The sequence below is a fragment of the Puntigrus tetrazona genome, chromosome 9, assembly GCF_018831695.1.
Source record: "Puntigrus tetrazona isolate hp1 chromosome 9, ASM1883169v1, whole genome shotgun sequence".
Classification (NCBI taxonomy): domain Eukaryota; kingdom Metazoa; phylum Chordata; class Actinopteri; order Cypriniformes; family Cyprinidae; genus Puntigrus; species Puntigrus tetrazona.
This window is the reverse complement of record NC_056707.1, coordinates 17,841,728-17,863,485: the sequence shown is the minus strand read 5'-3', so window position 1 is coordinate 17,863,485 and position 21,758 is coordinate 17,841,728. Positions and strand designations below refer to the sequence as shown.

At 36.0% G+C, this 21,758-nt stretch overlaps 1 protein-coding gene across 6 annotated transcripts in view; it reads right to left on the bottom strand.

Annotated features, from left to right (window-relative positions):
• Positions 1-21,758, bottom strand: part of lrp1bb (low density lipoprotein receptor-related protein 1Bb) — a 228,239-nt gene that overhangs the window by 100,759 nt on the left and 105,722 nt on the right. For all 6 annotated transcript variants that reach the window (XR_006251816.1, XM_043249358.1, XM_043249353.1 and 3 more), the window contains 11 exons: positions 20,219-20,441; positions 17,342-17,528; positions 16,981-17,124; positions 14,130-14,366; positions 13,761-13,941; positions 7,421-7,640; positions 6,473-6,662; positions 4,662-4,784; positions 3,347-3,487; positions 1,974-2,099; positions 150-266 (listed from right to left, as the gene is read on the bottom strand). Coding sequence is in view for 5 of the 6 variants with exons in the window: in XM_043249358.1 (XP_043105293.1) it covers positions 150-266; positions 1,974-2,099; positions 3,347-3,487; positions 4,662-4,784; positions 6,473-6,662; positions 7,421-7,640; positions 13,761-13,941; positions 14,130-14,366; positions 16,981-17,124; positions 17,342-17,528; positions 20,219-20,441 (1,889 nt within the window). In the remaining variant the exon portion in view is untranslated. The remainder of the gene's footprint in view (positions 1-149; positions 267-1,973; positions 2,100-3,346; positions 3,488-4,661; positions 4,785-6,472; positions 6,663-7,420; positions 7,641-13,760; positions 13,942-14,129; positions 14,367-16,980; positions 17,125-17,341; positions 17,529-20,218; positions 20,442-21,758) is intronic.

Below are 21,758 nucleotides of genomic sequence, written 5' to 3'. Positions count from 1 at the left end.
AGATTTGTTACAAGTAGTGTGTTGGTGGAAAAGGGATAAGAGCGACTTGTCCTAAATAAAGCAGGTTCATGATGACAGCGCTGACAGATTCACCAGTTACACCACAGTCAAATTTGCCAAGCCAATTAGCTAGTAGGACAGTGACTCACCACAGGAAGTGGACTCATCTGACATGTCTCCACAGTCGTCATCTTGATCACAGCGCCATGCTTCTGGTACACAGCGGCCATTACCACAAGTGAACTGACCAGCTCGACACGGCTGGGCTAAAGACAAAACCATAAAGGCGACACGATAATCTGATTATTCATGGCATTTTGAGTTTTCAGCAGTGACCAACTGAGATAATATAGCGATGCTTCCATATAACAATTCTATTATTTCTTTGTTTGCCTGTTTGACAATTTTGAGCAAGAAAAAAAAAATGTGTAGACATTAGAATAATATTCTTGGATAAACAAAACGAAAGTAATTACACAAAGAAACTATGATTACAACATGTATAGTTCTATAATAAAAATTAAACGTTTTTTGAATAGTTTCTTGAATCAACTATATACACTACTATCATTTGGGTTGTTATATTTATTAGTATTTTGGGGGAATCTTTACCTTCGCCTTCTTTTGCTGTTGTTACTGTTTCAAAACTAAACTAAAAAAAAAAATAAAAAAAAACCTAAACAATTAACAGAACAACAACAACAAAGGTTATTTTTAAAGACGCATAATTAAATCACCTTGCAATTTTTGATTCCTAAACCTAATGGCCACACTTTAAATACACCTAAAAGAGGCAATCCATTTAAGTCTAGGAGTAATTTCTTTAAGGTAGTTTAATCTCATGTGTGACTCCAGGAATTAGTCCCACCAAAAGGCAATCATTTAATTCTGAGCTTACTGATCAAAATTGCACTGATACACCAGAGACTATTTTACAGCCAATTCAAGCAATTCTCTGCTTCAGATCATCTTGAATCATGAAATATTAAATCGCTTTAACATCTGCTGTCAATTTCAGCTCCTCACTGATTCAGTATAATCACTTGTGTTCCACATCGCTTTGCTCTAACTGCTTCTGCCAAGTCAACAAAGGTCTGAGCCGTCTCCGGCTGGAGGGTCAGCTTTATCAGAGGGATGTCAGACTGTTGACAGCATTTATCACATCTGTTCTTCCCTTCCATTGATCTTACAGCACTTAAACTAGTGAAAGAGTGTTAACTCCTGGAAACAGGCCAGGTGTTACTCGGGTTTGTAAAAAGAAGGTTGGGGAAAAGTGATTCTGACAATCCGTGGCAAGAAAGTTCACTTCATTGCACAAATGCACTTATCGATTATCATGCTCTCATAAGAAAGTAAAGTCAATGCTCCTTGCTCTATTATATATACCTGAGAAGGTAGCGTGACTGCCTTAACAGATATGGTGAATTCAAACACTCATCAGTGAGAAAAATAACAAACCATCATTTCAAAATCACTCTGCAATTGCTGAAGCTGATGCTGTCACTCACTTTTCAATGGAAAACAGCAATGTTCGCAGTTACTACAGAAAATCGTGTTTTAGCGTATAAGTTAGTATATTAGTAACAACACTTGCCTCTTTAAACATGAAAATATGCTTGTAATTACCAAGACAATTTTCTAGTTGTATTTTTGTATGTGCAGTGTCGGAATAACCACTGTCCAAAAACTAATTTATATGCATCATATTTTTGTGAAAATGATTTAATGATAACAACAGAAAATTGTATATAGGTTGCCTAGTTGTGCCACTTGATTATGTTGTATAATATTAATGATTATATATTTATAATTAAGTCATATCAATGTTTGTTTTAAGATTCTACAGTTATGCAACTGTATAACAGGAAGGCAAAGAAATATTCATGAGTTTTATAATAAGTGACCCCGATGTATTAGTGATGCATATTGGTGGATGGATCTGTTTAATATGTATGAGGGAGTCGAGCTCTTACCTGAGCATGTTTTATTAGACTCATCTTCGTTATCTCCACAGTCATTGGCTCCATCACAAAGCCACCTTTTGGGAATGCAGCGATTATTGGGACACTTGAACTGGTCAACCGGGCAACTGTGGTTAGCTAGAAGGAACAGCAGAAACAAACATACAAACAAAAATCAGTGCATGTCAAACGGGAAATGTTTTGTAAAAAAAAAAAAAAAACATATTGCATCTAAGAATGTTACAAAGCATTTTCAAGCTTGACATATATTTCTCTTGTCTCATATATTTTTTTTATTTAGATTTTTTTGACATGTTTTGTTATACTGCTGACAGCCCCCTCTACATATAAGTGAGTTCATATGCATAATACTCTACTTTTGTTTTGACACAGCAGTTTTCATTGTGCTATTCATCTATTCTCTTGAGCTAGCTTCATATTTATCTCAAATATATGCGTTTGCCCTCAGGCTTTTGAGTTTATTTAAAGTAGCGCCCGTGTTTTCCTCTACTATTTGCTCTATTTAATAATAGAACCTGCTATTACTCATAACTCTGGATACTCAACGCGTCCCCAACAGACAATGAGTAACAGATGAAATGGAAAACCGGATTCGAGTGGGATCAGGCAGTAAAGTTTCAGCCGTATTAAACTATAGGACATCCCAGCAGAGCAGAAAATTGATTTTGCAATTCTGATAATTCTGGCAGAACATCACGTTAAAGTATTTCTCATGGTGAAAAATGACTCAGCCCCCATAGTTTTAACATGCTGCTTATCTTATCGATTAGCTCATGAGATGATTGTGCAGTGGAATGCAGTGCGTGGGAGAACAATTTGATATTGGCTTTCTTCCCGTTTGATATTGCAGCCGTCGTTCCCTGAGATGTCAATTAGCAACTTGTTAATTATCTACAAATGATATGCAAACAGTCTGCTTGTTCAGATTTACATTTATGTTGATGCTTTTATCCAATGCAAGTCAAGCTACGGTATATATTTTCTCAGCATATATTTACTCGTTATACAGCTGTGGGAAATAGCTACTTTTGGCTGGTCATTTGGGGCGCTGTGAATTAAAAAGAAATGTACATAATGATTTGTATACTGGACTGCTGCGTATACTAAAGACAAAAAAACAAAAAACAAACATTGTAATATTGTTGCAGTGTTCATCTTGTTACCAGGTCTGTAAAAAACGAATGACATCTGTGATGCCTGAACAGAATGGAAATTTTATATTGAGTGATACATCACAGACATATATGACACTGCGAGCATGCTAAATGACACAGCTTGAGGCCACAGAGGTTTGATGGTTCAGTAAAGCAGACACAACAGGGATTATACGTCGCTGTCAGAAAGAAAGAAAACAAGGTACATACAGCATATGTGGGCCTCCTCATCACTGCCGTCTAAACAGTCATCATCTCCATCACAAATCCAATTGACTCGTATGCAGCGCCAGTTCCTGCACTGAAACTCATCATTTTTGCACCGCTGGGGCTCCTCTTGACCTGCAGAGTCTTCAGGAGAAGAAAAACTGAATTGTAGAAAAGAACTTAGGAAAATATAGTCAGTCACAGTGTTGGGACGATGTGTAGTCTGAGGGAAAAATACAAATAAAGCAACAGACGGCTTTTCAAATATATACTATTATTCTCATGATACTTTTTTTAAAGGGTTCATATGATGCAATTTCAAGTTTTCCTTTCTCTTTGAAATGTTACAATCCATTAGTGCATAGATACGATCCCTAAAGTTGAAAACACTACATACATTTTATTTTATTTTATATTTTAGAGATAAGTTATGACTTGTCCACACCGACTTAAAACGGCTCATTTAAACATGCCCCCACTTCTCTACTTCACGGTGTAGGTTTATTTTCATAACACCACCCAAATGGTTACGCAAATAAAAAAGAAGACTGAAATGTGAGAATGTGAAACTACTTTGCTTGTGCTTCCAAAAGAGGACACAACTAGAAATCAGTATAAGTTGCATTTACTGTTCCTGAACAGTTCAACCCAAATGTTAAAGGTAGTTCAGCACATTTACAGAGTACTATTTCCTGAATAGAGCAGAAAAAGTTGGTTGTGCACAGAGGCCATAAACTGGGGCAATTCATCTCTGCAAGGACAGTTTAGTGCTTCTGACTCGCAACCTGTAAGTTATGTTTTCTTATTAAAAGAACCTGCTACTAGCTATTCAAATGCAAGTTTTGAGCAGTGTAGTGTAGTGCTTGTTTGTCATTTCTCCGATCACTAATGCAGACATGGTGTTATGTTTACAAGGTGTGATGCAGCCATTTTTTAGAATGCTCTTTGTACCAATCGACCAGTTTTAGAACGTGGGGCTTAAAGCATTGAATTACACCAAATACACAAAATAATATTTGTATTAGCAACATTCTAAGACCTCTTTCAATGATTCAAGCATGTTATTTATCTCTTTAATATAGCATTGAAACTGACAAAACTATTTAAAGCAGTATTAACTTTGATTCTGTCCTTGTCTTTATTTGAGTAATTGATGGCTTCAATGGAACACAACATTAGAAATGTATAATTTAAAATGATTTCAAATAGTTTTAAATCAGTTTTCAAAATGCTAAATAATAATAATTATTATATACACACATTTTATTTATTTATTTATTTATTTCTCCTAAAGGGAATGGCATTCAAAGCAACCTACCAGAGCATGTGACATTGTTCTTGTCCAGGTGCTGGTTGTCAGCACACGCACACACCCGGCCTCCTGGGACGGCCAAACAGAGGGTACCGCAACCACCATAATTCACCCAGCAGGCATTGTCACCTAAAAAACAAACATAGGCCTAAACAACAGATATCTACAAATCTACTTTCCCACCAGCAGGATGGCTGTTTATGTGTTCATCCCTTTATGGCTTTTAGCAACGTCTCTCCTTGAAGCACAGAACATAAAGTTCTTCTTCACTGCCCACTCAGAACCAATTTCCTGCTCTTCTGGGATGCCGGTGGTACACGGGGGCATTATTTTTAATCACACGTCAAGTAAATTATGGGAAACACTGGAGAAGAGAGCCATTTGACACTCTTTTTCTTTTACCGACATAATTCGTTGTGTGGGCAATGACACCTACGATGGGGGAGGAGAGAAGAAAAACACAGTTTTGTGAGAAAACTGTCACTTATTAAGTTGAGGCATGGGGACAATAATAAGGTTTCATTTAGAGAGGGGTTGAAAGGCATTGCCTGAACCAATGAGATAAAAACTGTTTTGTAATGGCCAATCTGTGGGACTCCAGGGAGCGGAAACACAATTAATCTTTCTCCTGACAAGCGCTTTGAAGAAATTCCTCTTCTGCTGAGAACGTAGACTGTCAAAAAGCCTGCATTTTCAGGCCAGGAAATTCATACATGACATAACGGCAGTTCCCCACCTTCTCCTGTCAGAAGTCTTGGTGTTATGAATGCTGTAAGTTCGATGTCAAGAGGAGAATATTTAAAACATGATACGAGTCTGCTGGTCCCAACTGCCTACGTTGTCATTCTCAAAAGAGTGAGTCTCTCTGACAAGCAGCGTACTGTCTGCTCCCCTAAAACTGCACCGCCCTTAGGTAAGTAAGAGATGAAACACGTGGGAGCCGAACACACGGATGCGTTCTCGTCTGCATGTGCAAGGGCCCCGCTGAGCAGCGGCCCTCCCTCTGCGTGTTGTGACTGGCAGTTATGAGGGAGGATGACAGTAATCATCCCTTCTTGCCTCAGACATCCACACAGAGTTAAACATTCTAAACAGAGCTTTAGCCCCCACTTCAGCGGATTAAACCCACCCACTCAACAGTACGGCTCCCGCTCTGCAGTCGGGTCTATGCTAATCAAAGCTAAAGCAAGGAACATTTGTAGCTGCACTATGTGTAAAAATGTTGTTTATTATAATTTTTTCAAAGAATGCACAACTAAATGCAACTTGTGAATTTTTTTTCCACCAGAAATTTATTTTGGCCTATTTCATTTATGCATATTACATTTTAGTAAAATTAAGTATATCATTCAGGAATTAAATAAAAAAAAATGAAAAAGGCTGGGTTTGGCTTTGTTATACTTAGCAAGGCTGTGCTGTATATGTGAAAAAAAAAAAATATATATATATATATGCTGTATTAATATCTTTTAACTTTTTTCTTTAAATCTTTTTTACTATGCTCAAGATGTGGGAAGTTTACAGTATGGTGTTCATTTTACAGAATGGTGTAATTTATGCCAAGGTCTTCAAAAAAGAAGCAATCATTAATAATTAATTCACTTACTCTGCCAACAATCAAAATTGGATTAAATTTCATTAAATTCATCTTCATTGCAAATCAAAATCCTTGGTTATTGTGGCCAATTCAATTTACATTCCAACTTAACTGTATGAATTAAAAGGTAAAAAGATAAATTCCAATCATTACTTGTCAAAATCTTATTTAAAAAAGATGAAAAATGTGTAACTTTTCTTTATATTTAAAGTGACTTTACCCAGCTGGCTTTGTGCATCATATACTCGGAGCCCGAACAGAGGGGGCCGCTCACTCCTCAGCAGAGAGACTTCACCAGAGACCAGATCCAGCTGGAAGATGGAGGCGTTCATATACTCCGTCCAGAAGATGGAATTTTGGTACTGTGCAATCCCAAACGGGTGATTGAGTTCCCTGCCACTGTATACAACCTACAGTGAATTGCAAAAAAAAAAAATACACACATTATCGTGCACTATTCTGAGAGAACTGTGTGAGGGAAAATCTTTTTTTCTTTTAATGTTAACAATGTTCCAATGCTTCAACTACATGCCATCAACTCTCAAAATGCACTCTCATTTTTCTCTAATTTATTCTTCTAAGACAAAATTATCTGAGCTAGGCAGTCAACATACATTTTATAGCTCTACATGTTTATTCTGTCAACGTTTGTCTCACTAATAGAGCTGTTTAGTCATGCCGCCAATCCATAGGCCTATCCAGAAAGCTAATATTCCATGGGTTCCCTCAGGAATTTCTAATGGGTTTTTATAATAGCAGTTTTCTATCTGGAGTAAAATAAAGTTTGTAGTGAGCTTTACTTGAAGATACTTTCCTATTCTGTAAGCCAGACCTCAAATGTCATTTTTGAAATCACTGCCTGATTAAAAATGTGAGTTTCTATACTTGATTAATTGTTGAGTTGTGTTCCTTATTAGTCAGCATTAGCATTGTAGCCCATATTAACATCTTATTTAAAAACAAAACTCACGTTTGAGGTAGGACTTGCATATAATTTGCAAAACAACAAGAAAAGTCTTTTAAAGTAAGTTATAGGGGGACCCAGGTTAAATACATTTTAAATACACCTCTTCCGGGTTTCAGGAAGCTCTGTCTCATTTGATACTAATAATCCCATTTAATTTTTACAATTTCTAGGAAATAGCAACAATTGAGCAGTTTCACTCACCATTCGGCCAGTGCCATTGAGGTAGATTCTCTCAATGTGATCATAATAGGCATCACACCAATACATAGTACTGGTTCCATGGTCCAGGGTGAGTCCATTGGGCCAAAGCATGTTAGATGTGACAAATATTTTCCTGTTGGAACCATCCATCCAGGCTTTCTCTATTCTGCCGATGCTGTCGTTCACTTCATCCTCTTCCCAATCCGTCCAGTACATCCAACTGCAACCAAAACCATAACCCAGTCAGTGTAGTCAGTGAGTAAGTACCAGATGTTCCTGAATCCTGAAATAACATTCCAATCAACAATTCGGATTTTAGGGATACATTTTCAGGAAATATCTGTTTTAGGCTTATGATCAGGTTTAGGTGCTTCTACACCCTTGTTAATCATCTATCATATCCTACTGATTTTAGGAATTCGATTTGAGTAGGGATTCGGATAAGTTTATTTTTTTGGACAGTAATGTTGATCCAGGATCATGTCTTACTTGGCAAAATCACTGTGACCCAGCGTAGTCCACGAAAACAGCACTTGCATTCACTTTTGAAGCAGGCAAGAATATCAATCACATCTTACTTGCTAAGACAGGAAGTGTACAGTTGAAGCAGATTGAAACAAATTGCCTCGAGGTCTAAAAATGTACAAGCTTAACAGAACATAACAAACAAAATATGCGTAAAAAAAAGTCAGCAACTCGCACCTAGTGGAAATTAAACTCATCTGAATATATAATTCGATATATTTTTTACATATTTCCTTTTCTATGTTTTTTCTATGCCTCTGTAACTGTAAGTCTCATGAACTGGGTTAGTGATATTTGAAAAGTGATTGGGTCAACGTTCAGACATGATCCTTTCCCTAGTAAGTGTGCTTAAGGGATTTGTTGCCTCTGAGTACTACTCAGCGGTCAACGCAAGCTCTTCTGTCTCATCAATGATAGAAGCTGTACTTCATGTGCACCACATAAAACAGAATTGGATAGAGGGCAAATCAAGCGCTCTCTGTCCCAGTGTGTTGGCTACGTGACCCCATGCATTATTCAGAAGGCAAACAGCATGCTCCAAGTCTCCTCTCGCACTGTTCAGAATATAACAACACGTAGGGTCTAAGACATTTTCCACAAGTAGAGCATAAAACAAGGCCTAAGGCCTTAAAGTCTTGCTATTATTATTATTATTATTATTATTATTATTTTCCTTCAACTGATGGTCAGTAAAAACGGTACTGTCTATATTTAATATTCAAAATATAACATAGTATAATTTTAGGAGGTCAAACCATAAAAAAAAAGGGAAAACTATGTGGCCAGTTTTATTCTCAGTTATTTTTATTTAATTTATTGAGTTCATAAATGTTTAGCAATATACACTGAAGAGAAAAATAACATAATTTAACATATATATTTATAAATATAATATATATGTAGTTTTTAATATGAATCTGAATTAATAGACATTATTTATACTGTTTAAAAACACTATATAGGATTGAAATTTAGCCTAAATTACTTGCTAACAAAACTATATTATTCATAAAGAAATTTATTTTGACGCTTTCCTTAAAATTTAGATTTAAGCAACCTAAACTAATGCTAGATTAACTGTTTATTTCAGAGGTTTATCAAATAATATTTCAATCAATCACTCATTTAATTTAACCAAAATACAGTAAAAATAATATTGTTATTTCTGTTATATTAAATTATGTTAAATACTGCCTATACTAGGTATACACTTATTTTAAAGACTGAACCCAAAGTTTTGAACGTTGGTGTTTGAGGAAATATTTAATGACCAGAGAGTGAGAGGAAGAAAGACAAAAATAAGTAGTAAGTACTGGTGAGGATATGAAGCATGAGAGAGAGACATTCCTTAAACTGGGGCATCAAGCTAGGACAACAATAACTTCATTACACTATGGAGTTTATGAGCTGGCACAGGAGTTCACAAAATCAGTTTTGACCAACTGAAAACCAGTTTAGAAAACATGTTCCTGAGAATGAATATAGGACAGCAATGAAGTGAGCAGAGTAGAAAAAAAAAACATCAAACAACTGGAGGGAGAGAGATGTAAATCTTAGAAGTCCAAATGACAGAACACAAGATACTCAAAGAGAGAAAAGAGTTACTGAGGCAGGCAAGTTTATTCTTATCATGTTATCACAGGCTGCTTGTGGCATCAACAGAGAGATGTATACTGTATGGGTGGAGGAGATAAAGAAATCAGGACAGGTGGGTGTATTTCAGGGAGAAAGCCCATCCAGCAGACCAGACAAAGATCAACATGCCACCTGCTCACCTGATAGATGGCCAACCCCTAATGATGGGGCCTAAACCCCTTTCTATAAATAAGCCCGTAGAGATGGGTCAAAACAACACAGCCAAAATTATAATATTAGAGACTAATAAAATAAACATTAAATTGGCTATATTTGGGTCTTGAATCATATCTAAACCAAACACTAAACGCTAAACCAAATTTACAATGAAGACTGCATATTATTACTATTGATAATTGAATCATATTAATTATTTTATTATAATTTATTACATTGTTCTAAGCTTTGTTTTAAATATTTGAATAATTATTGTTAAAATATCAGACTGCGTAAGTTGAATGATAAATTTGATAAGCAACCTCACAAAATAAAAAGCTCAATAATATGTTTCACGTTTTTGAAAGACATTGCATATTTGTGGTGGCTTTATTTATTTGATCGAAAATTTTACTAAATTATTAAAATTATTCCATTTAGTTTTTTTATATTTTGTATATATTTGACAAAAAATATGATGAAAACTGTTTTATTGAGAATTTAGCTGCATCAAAATACAGTATGAGGGCACAGAGAGGCTTAATAAAGATATTTTGCATGTTCAGAAGAAGTGAGCTGCACTGTAGTGTGAAAATGTAAACAGGCTTGTCTAAGACAATCACTCAGTGCAAATGAAGAGAAGAGTCACGTAACATGGTTGCATTGAAGGTGTACGACAAAGGAGTGAGCAAAGGCTTATTTTATTCTAAAAGCACCAACTCACGTATAACATTTAACAACATTAAACCACGACAGAGACAAAGAGGAAACTGAACGCTTATAAAGACAATGGAACAATCAAGAAGAACTAAGATCGGTGGACATACACGGGTGAAAACTAATTAACTAATAATCACATAACAAGAACAGCAAGGACCGAATAAAGGATAAACAGTAACACAGAGAAAACAAAACCAAAACACACATAAGTAATGAGAACAATCTTCAATGGGAACCTGGTATTTATACGTGTGTTTTTCTGGTGTGTAATAGACATGAACAAACCCTATATTCATGTCTACGACCTTTGAAACATGTTTAGTCTTCATGCTAACTTCTATGAACTTCTTTTATGTTTTTGTTTTTTTTTTACATCTTTTATGTTAACGATTTCACTAATAATCATCCATATTTGTTCATGCCCGTGTGTATTATTTAAGGTACATTTAGAAGAGATAAAAATGTGTGATTAAATTGCAATTAACCCACGAGTTAACCCATGACACTCACGATTGAATATTTTAAGCGATTTACAGCCCTAATAATTATTTATCATTAAGGTATTCTAATACCTTTGCATTATATTCTAAAAATAATTAACTACGATTAACTATCTACATCTTATTAAGTTTCTCACTTTTTAAAAAAAATCTAGCTTTGCTTTGAAGCACTGTACATGAATCACTCTATTTTGGCCACCGTTCAAAGTTCATGCACTCCATCTTCTGATGCCCTGCTAGAGAGGTCGAAATTTACATCCGCTCCAAATTTCCTTTAACTTTTTCCTCAGAGTCTTTTTTACCAGCTGTCAAAACAGGACACATCAATGGCACCTCGGAAGAGGTGTGCCTCTCATTTCCTGTCTGAGCTCTAGCGCCAGAAAGCTTTAGCTTTCCACTCCCAAAGAATAGTGTCAAGCAGTCTGCGTGACATTCTCTGAGCTGGCAGTTCAGCAGACGATGCTTTTAACGCAGATTTTAATCGCTTCCACACCACTGAAGTTATCCTGTCGGGAATGACATGCGGTGGTGACTGTGAGATAAGCTGGCGTTTTTGTGTTTTACTCACGCAAATATGCGCTATTTGCAAGTATCTGTTGACAAACTCACAAAAAGACAGTTTCTAGTTTTCTGCCATTGCCCCTTGCTTATTTTATTGTTAGCACTGCCATTCAAGATACATTAGCTTCATTAAATGCGAGAGAGAGACACATAAATTGCACAAGCGTGAGGTCTGAGCAATGAATATAATTATGGCTCTGAGCTAATGAACCCATTGTGTCTGGAAATAATGAAACTATTCTGCATTTGCTTTCCCTCTCTTCAAATGATTTGGTAATCAACACCACTTGGGTTCACTAAAGATGGTAAAATCTATTCCAACGTATATTAATTACTTAATGATAAGTGCACACTTTTAAATAAGCCATTTATTTACAGAGATTTAAAAATAAATTCATTAAAAAGTACTCAAAGCACCCTTAAGATACCACGTGGAAATCCCCAAAAGATCTGACGACCATCGACCAATCAGTGTTTTGGTACTTGAGTACTTTTTAATCAGATAAAAAGAGAGTGAGCAGGTTGTCTGATTGGATCTGAGAGGACCGAGAGTGGTTGTTTCCTCATTGCAGTATCTGGCTTCTTCAGCCTTGGCTGGCTGCACCTCCTCAGGATTCATGAGTTACTCTCACACCCAGGGAGGGTGATAATGAGATTGGCTCTGGGCCATCAAACTCACCTTTTTACTGGCCGTGCCATGTCAGCTTACTGGTACACACACACACACACACACACACACACATTAACCAGTACAGACAGAGATATGCGTGGATGAGCGCATACATGCTTCACTACTGCTTCGCCTCTGAAGCCATGTAAACAAATGCTAGTAAATAAACTGAAATGAGGACTGTTCCTTCAAGCCGGGTGGAAAGTGAGTAGAGCTCACTTTCCATTACAGATCGCAAATGTTGATGTAAACCAGATTTATTAGGTAGAAATTCTGTTGACTATAAGTAACTTTGCAGGTATATATCAACCAGCAGTCATTAGAGTGTTCGTAGATTGCCTACTTAAAGGTGCACAGCTAGTGGTTGAAATGGGTACTGCAAAAATAAAGCCATTTCACCCTGAAACGCACATTTTAGTGTAGAATAACTAGCTATAACATTATTTTTCAGAGAAACAGCAATGTAAACGTATCATGATTTCTAAATATCTACGAACATATTATGTTATCTTTTGGCTTTAGAAGAGTTAAACACTTACATACAGCACCTTTTACATCTGCTAACATTTTTCTGTTGGTGCCCCTACAGAGATTCTGTTGAAAAACTTTGTAAATGCAGTACATTTCAATTTATTCTACTATCTACTGATACTACTGACATGTACTTGCTTATTGTCATTGTCTAAAGCGGATCGATGAAATAAAGTAACTGATTATTCAATAATACAATGTTTATGGCCATATCCACAAAACATAGTTCCTCTGCTAAATTTATAGACTAAATGTATCTCTTAAAGCTGAAAAAAACACCCTTTTTCATCAAAATCATATATACAAATATAATATACTGTATATATATTACATTTTTTTTTGTCTCTATGAAGACAATTTATTCACATCTAAAAACGGAATACTACTCTTGAATTTAACACTAAACCCTTATCTCATTGAGTATGCATAAGTAATCATACATATGCTAATTTAGTCCCCGCCTCCACTTAAACACACCCAGCTTGAACCTGCTCCACTTTCACCTAGTTAAGTTAAGTAGCAAATGCTACACAATGGCAAGTGGCAATCTTGGCTTGATGGTTATTGCTATGTCATTCACTGCAGTTTCGAGAATGAATTTTCCAGTGAATTTATGCGTATTACAGCATAGAAAGCATGCAAAAAGCACTCCTCTCGTAATCAATAAAAGGCCATCACTCATCGTAGTTCATCGTGATCGCACAAAGTTATGTTATAGTCAATTATTTTTATAATCAGTCTTATTTACATTGTATCCACACCTTCTAATGAGAACCAAGAACCAACATGTTTGAGCGGTGAGTAGATTCTGAAACACCTCTGAATGGCCACTGCACTCAGGACACAAGCATATGTTTGTGATTGGCTACATTAACCAATACTGCAAAAACATTACATAGAAACCTTGAAAAGCCCTGGTAATTAAATAATATAAAATAGAAAAAAGTAAATCAAATCATGGAGATATGAATGTCAATAAGAATTTCAGTCACTGTATAATAGGTAATCTACATGTATGATTGCGATGATGTTCTTTCTGTACCTATTCAGAGGATCCACCACTATGGCTCTAGGGTGAGACATGTCTCCCTCCAAAAGAGTCTTCCTGGTTTCAGATGCCCGCTCCAGCCGAGCCACACTGATGGTTTTTCTGTAGCCATCGTTGGTCCAGTAGAGATTATTTCCAATCCAATCCACTGAAATCCCCTCCACATTATCAAGATCTGTAAGAGCGCACACAATTCGGCTGCTCAAAAGCTGTTGTTGAAAAAATAGCAACCTTTGTACCATTTGTTTGATTTCAATTCATGCAATTTCAGGTGAAAACAGTCTTTGTGTAAGAAAATGAAGCAACTCTATAAAATGAAAACACCAATAATATAAAGAACAATGCAAAATGTTCAGCAATTACCATCTTTGAGAATTGTTTCCCGACTGCTTCCGTCGACTTTCTGCGGCCCGATCAAAAAACTTGTAGTATCAGCGAAGTAAATGTTTCCTGTTTCAGCATGATAGTCAAGAGCTCTTGGATTCACCAAGTCCTCAATAGGAACTATGTGCTCATTGCTAGACTTCACATTCATATCCAAACCACGGATTATTCCAGGACGTCCCTTTCCATAGAAGAGGAATAGATCATTCTTGGGTTCTGTGAAAACACAGATAGATTATATTAACATATCATAATAATCATGATTTTTTTTTTTTTTTTTTTCATTAATTGACGTCAAAAGTTTGTAATAATGATTTTTTTCCATTCTAATATGCTGATTTGCTGGTCACTTTTTATTAGTGCTAGAAATATTTAAAATGATTTGTATTAGCAGTGTTTCTTATTATTGCTGCATATTGATGAATGCAAAGTAAAAAAAGAACTGAATTATTTTAAATATAAATGTCATACAAAATTGATATCTCACAATATTACTGTTTTGTACTGTATTTCTGATCAAAGAAATGCACCCATGACGAGCATAAAAGACTTCTTTCAAAAGCATTGTTTAAAAATCATAATTATTCCAAATATTTGAATAGCAGTGTATATTTTTTTAGCTTGATCCCAAATCAGTTGTGTGAAGATCTACAAAGCCCAATACTGGCAGTGGCAGACGTGTTAAGTTACAGAAATGAATGGAGCAATCAGCCCCACTTAGCATCCCCAGGCAAAAATTATCTTGATTGAGAGGATTCATTTGACAAGCTCCAGCAATGATATTTTTGTTCACTGGGACTCTGTTTAAACAATAAATCTCCTGTTGTCAGATTAACACAGGCACACAACAGAGGCTGAGGTTATCCATGGGCTTGCAACAAGCTGAAAAAATTAACCTCTACTCACAGTGGGGATAAAACAAAGGGCGGCCTGGCCTGTCTGTTATGCAGCAGGCTGATGAGAAAGGAGGATAACTCTGGGTAAAGAGAGGGACCTCACCTCAACATCCAGCTCCTCCCTCATGGGATCACACCAGTGTGGGTGAGACCACACAAATATCACTTCAATTTATCATTCTAAGTGGAAAAGCTCCACTACCTTGGAGACAATTAAGCGGTTTGAGACCTATATATCAAATAACAAAGGGACTACTAAATAAACGCAGCCATAGTCATTTAGCATAGCTTCGAATCTGATTAAAAAAGGCAAGGAAGTAGAACATCTGGGTGGTGGTATAAATCAGAATCGTCTCAAGACGCATAGTTTGGTTCATTATTGCAGTCACTTCATGCTCAACTCAGGATCGTCATTAATTGACCCATAGCTTTCATTGTCAACTAAGTAAAACGTCCATTGATCAGGAGGATCTGTGTATGGGGGAACAGAGTGGAAATGGCAGTAATGGCAGTAATGAATCATGCTATAGGCAGTCAATAAAATAACATCACAACCACGTGGGCCAATCTCCTTAAAAGTTCATCTCCATCTCTGTCAATCCGAGTCTGTGCCAAGACTGGCGCAAATGCAGAACCGCTCAATCTTTTCGCTTAGCAGTGTAACAACACACACATTTCAATTTCCAGCTAGATAGCTGACGAGAATCGAATAAAACAAACACATATTCCATCACAATTTCTGCAGGGATGACGTGACATTAGGAGTCATAAAATCATTTGTAACATTTTTTTCATAAAAAGTGGCAGAGAAAAAAAAAATATTAGGACTGTAAATCGATTAATAACAAAAAGTAAAAAAATAAAATAACAATAAACTAACTGATTGCATTAATCATATAAAGCCTACCATATAATATTTTATGCATGCCCTCTGTTGTCTGCTTGATGGTTTAGACATTTTAGTGAGTAAAAAAATATATTTTTATGAGGTAATACATTTTATGTTGTTATTAAAAGGGTTACTCACCCTCATGCCATTTCAAACCAGTAAGTTCTTTGTTCATCTTCAGAAGAAAAACTAAGATATGTATGGTGAGATCCGAGAGCTTTTTGACCTTCCCAAAGACAGCAATGGAATAACCACGTTAGAATAGTCCATGTGACATCAGTGGCTATTTTATGAAGCTACGAGAATATTTTTGTGAGCACAAAATATGTTGTCTCTTGTGAATGCACGGCACAGACTGACCCGAAAGAGAAAGAGATTGATGAATAAGATCACTATCTTTGTTTTCTCTGCACATAAAATCTATTCTCATAGTTTCAGAAAATTAAGGTTGAACCACTGATGTCACATGTCACAATTTTCTTTTCTGGGCTATGAAAGTGTTGCTGTCTGTGGAGGGTCAGAATGCTCTTAGATTTCATCAAATCAATATCTTAATTTGTTTTCTTAATAAGGTTTAATGGATTTTTCTTAATAAGGTCTAATCAAGATACATGATTGTCCCTTATTATAATTTTTTGAAAAATAATGTTAAATAGGTAACACCATTGTTAACCATTAACTACGACTTGTCACTCAATAAATTCTTAATTTACTGCTTTAATAGTAAGGTAGTTGTTAAGTTTAGGTGTTGGGTAGGATTAGGGATGTAGAATAAGGTCATGTAGAATAATCCATTAATATGTGCTTAATTATCACTAATAAATGGCTGTTTTTCTAGTAATGTGCATGATAATAAGCAACTAATAGGTGTAAAATAAAGTGTTACCTACATTGCATTATATGTTATATTGCATATATGTAACAGACTTAAATATTCTTATTATATTATTATAATCATTATCATTGTCGATCATATTATTTCAGAACAACACATTTGAACAGCTACAGTGTGCAAAAGTAAGTCTGTGAAGTATAGTGGACTGACTTTTGCAGGACAGCCCATCACTTCCAAGGCTGAATCCGGTACGACAGCGGCAGCTCCGGGATTTGTAGCTCCCGCTGAGAAGGCAGATGTGCGAGCATCCTCCTGGTTTACCATAAGGGTCGACTTCACACGCATGGCCCTTGACTGAAGAGAGGACACTGGTGTCACATTTGCAATTAGCATATTCATATACACATATACTCTTGAAGAATGTGTTGATGTTTTAAAATATATAATACACAACCTGAAGCAAAAGCCAAAAGGTACTACTATATGATGCAGGGAAAACAATAAAAACAGAAGGATAGACATGCTTGCTATTCGGACTAAACGAGCAATTCAAACCAAACACATACTTTACCTTTCAGTTGACTGAGCTTGTGGTAAACCCGTATTGTTTTCGCATTTCCTATGCTGGTTAGCGTCTCCGGGTCTGTGACATTAAAGCGATTTATCCGTAAGATGTCTACCACTGCTCCACTGGAGGGTTCAGAGCGAGTTGCGTACAAGTAGTCCTCAAAGACAGCTAATCCATGCAGGTGGGCCACCTAGAAAAAGGAGCATTGACTACTTCAGGTTGATTAGAACACCCAGAAGCTACACAAGCTAGGTAAATATCACTATTTAAGCTTAACAGAAACAGAACAGTACTGACACGGTCCTTGGTATTTCCCTTTCAACATGGAATTAGCCATTAGTTGAAACTGTTATTAGGCTTAATTTGACCTGGCAACAACCCGCAATCTGAATAAAGAGCTGCAGATTTGCAGACAGGCTGAAGGTAATGGAATCGTGTTGATATTCATTCAGGCAGTTCAGGGTGTTCAGCAGGGTCAGCCAGAGTGCACGTGTTTCTCTGGGGACACCTCGATTCTGTGCAGTGATTCTAGCCTACATGCTATCTCTGCAAGCAACATGTGACAGGAGCAGACTAGAAGTGCTGAACACTGCCTGGAAATATACACACATTAATATGTGCATTGTGCTTCGTCTAAACCCACAGGGAGATAATTCATCCTCTCCTTCTCTTACTGCAAAAGGTAAGAAATACTGGCAAAATAGTGTGGCTCAAAATGCTTTTCCTGTTTGAATTTATACTCAGGTACTCAACCATTCCTCCCGGGGCAAGAGAGGATATTCCAGTGTCCCCGAAAAGTATTTGGACACGTTATGCACAATTAAAATTTACATTTTGCTATTCTAGCGATCACTTTTAATCAGCCGGCCGTGAGATCAGTTTTACTGCATGTATAAAATGAGTTCACACAGGTATCCATCATTTTAACAAAAAACATTTTATAATGAAAGTACATGGTATACACCTCTGAACCTCTTTTGGTCTGTACAGTTTCTGAAAGAAGGGTAACACTTTAGTATATGGATGAATTCTGACTGTTAACTAGTTACTTATTAGCATGCTTATTAATAACATGTTGGTTGTTTATCAGTACTTACAATGCACATATATTATACAGTACATCCCTAATTCTACTCAATACTTAAACTTAACAACAATCTTACTAATTATTCATAAGCAGCTTAATATTTAATGGGGCAAAAGTCATAGTTAATGGTTTATTAATAGTAAGAATTGGACCTTAAAATAAAGTGTGATTGAAAGAAGTATCTTATGCTCATCAAGGCTGCATTTATTTGACCAAAAAACCTGAAAAAACAGTAATATTGTTACAATTATGATTATATTATACAATTATATCTTAAGAATATTAATAAAATTTAATAACTTCTTTCTATCCGAATATACTTTAAGATTTAATTGATTGTTGTGATGACAAAACAAAAGTTTTGTATTGAAATCATGTGAAGTTTGTGTTTATTTAATGTACATATCATTATAATGTGCTAAACGCTACTATTAGAACTATTATTTAATTAATCAATCAATCAATCAATCAATCAATCAATCAATCAATCTTACTGACCCCAAACTTTTCAATATTTTAGAGTATCTTAACTAGTTGCTTATTAGCATGCATATCACTAGATATGCCATTTATTAGTAATAATTAAGCACATATTAATGCCTTATTACACTTTACTAAGAAAAAAAGTCGTAGTTAATAGTGTATAAGTGTTCCCTATTCTAAAGCATTACCAAAACTTTTTACCTATAATTAAATCATTTAAAATAGATTACAAAAAAACTTTTGCTTGAGCATTGTTTTTGTTTTTGGTTTTTTTGGCCTCTATGCCTTTTAAAATAAGCAATTGGTTTGATATTGAGTCATCTAATGGAATTACATTCATGAATTTTTAAGCGCAGCTTAAGCATCCAAACACCCTGGTGGCCACTGTATATCGAATTGTATTATTTAAATATATATGAATACGGTTGAGAGCAGTGGAGTGCAAGTGAGCACAGAACAAAGCATGCTTTAAATAAAAATAAAAAGTTCTCCTGTAACGGTGCCTAATTAGAAAGGGTGTCATCGCATAATAAAAAACCCGTTAGAAAACAAATCAAGTCGAAAAGGGTAGATACCATTTTCAGGACTCTGAGAAACTCACCTTAATTTGCGATGGAAATTAAATGTGTTAGCAACCTCTCACCGGTACGCTGCGGCTCACATTTAAGAGCTCCATTAAAGCAAGCACACCTGCACCTGCCTGCATACAGTCATCCATTGCTCAATGTACGTGGCCTTCTACACTTTCCAACAACGAGAAGATCTTTGGGTTGCTTAGTTGAGGTCTACTTTTGAATAATAATGATCCATAATTACCGTCCTGTTAAGTGCACTTCAGGTAAAATATTCAAATGATGAATTTGTTTCTGTAGCCTGTGTTCATTTAAAGTAATTAATGCAAGAACTAGCTCGAGAAATTAAAACGCAGATGAAGCCACACAGATACAGTTGCTGCTGGGTATAAACGCCAGAACCAATTAATACTTGAAATCAATCTGTGTACAACTGTGTTGGTTTCTTTCTTCCTCTATCAGGGATGATTTAAATCTTGCATCAGACAAACAACTCTTTACTTCCCTTCACATCACCGTTAGTAAATATGCATATCACATTTATTTTATTATCAAGAGCTCAATTAGAGTATCTAAACAACAATCTTTTTGGCGTATTAAAGTACAGTAACATTTGCTAAATTTTTACAAGATTTTGCAGACACAGCCCACAGTCCAGTTCGGGGTCAGTATTATTACTTTTATTTTTAAGAAATCAAGTGAGAAACCACAATCCAAAAAAAGAGAAGAAGTACTCACTTGATATCCCTGAATGATGGTGTGTCTGTTTTTGCCATTGTAATCCACCATTTCAATGTAATCCAGATATGCGTCTGCCCAGTACACTAATTTTTTTACCAGATCCAATGTAACGGCAGTTGGCCGCTCAACTTTATAATCCACAAGTCGAGTTCTGTTTGTGCCATCCATGTTGCAGCGTTCCAGTTTGGCTTGATTTCCGTAGTCAGTGAAGAAGAGCATCCTGAATGTGATCGGGGAGAGAAAGTGCAATGTTTTATTAAAAACTAATTAAGGTCACCCACAAATGGAAATTCTATCCTTATTTGCATAGATTACATCCTTATTTATATAGACAATAGCTAGAAGTCACCAAGGAAGTATTCCTCATTCTAAACAGGTTTGAACCAACATTCTGTCAAGCGAATAATGGCACATTCTTTCCTAAGCCATTAAAAGTCCATATTACCATGACACATAAAACAAAAAAGATCTCATGAGTACAATTTTTCATCACTGGCTGGTCCTATAAGACTTCTTTTTTGTTTCCACCTATAAAACATGTTGCCAATTAAAGCAAGACCTCATTAGTGACATGCATAAATGCATTTATCAAATGACGCCGTTCTCCTTTGAAGCATTTCAATTACAGTAGCCCTGCACAAAAAAAGTGTCCTTTTTTGCCTTTGTGCATGCAAATAGATGACCAGGCTACAAACAGCTACAAAAAGTCTACCAGTAAATGCAAAGTGTGTTTGACTGAGTGTTCGAGCTCTAACAATGTCGGATACCTAGTGGCGGATACCGCAAACACATAATTTAATTAGGAATCTAACAAGGAAAGAGTTCACACGCAGCCAGCGGTCCCCAAGTGCTTAATTGCTCCAGAGAAGCAAACATAAAACATAAAGGAAATTAAAAAACTTCACCGTAAGGAGCTTTTTATCATGGCAGATCCATCTCTAAGTCTGTTGTTATCCAGAATTCTTTGGAGCGCAGTATCAACCTTTTCTTGTAAGTCATTTCATTTGTCCCTTGGGGACCGAAGTCGCAGAACTCATTAAATGTTTCAAAGTCAGACTTTTAGCTGATTAGAATATTAGTAAAAGATGTAAAAAGCATGCCTCTCTAAGGCTTCTGCTTCTTGACCCTCCTCAAATCTTTTGTTTTCTGAATGCTGGAAATAATTAAACCTTGTATCAGTGATGCTTTTCCTGCCTGCCAACTAATAAAAACTAATTGGCTCCTGTAACACGTACAAAGTTCCAGTACAGTGTGGTATGTTTGACTTGCTCTGTGTTCCTCAGCCAGATTTCTGTTATTTTTTTTCTTTTGTCGTCTTCTTTATTCTTCAGATTTGGAACAGTTCAGCCCTTAATACAGAAATTGATACTACATTGTAAAATAAAGAAAAGAACAATTCATACTAGAAGGAAAAAAACACTAACTGCATTGTTCCGTTATGTTCAAAGCTGTTCAAACAGGATTAAAAATCAGATAGACATACTCTCAGCCACATCCTCAGAGCGCTCACAGTCTATTGCATATTGTACAAAAAAAA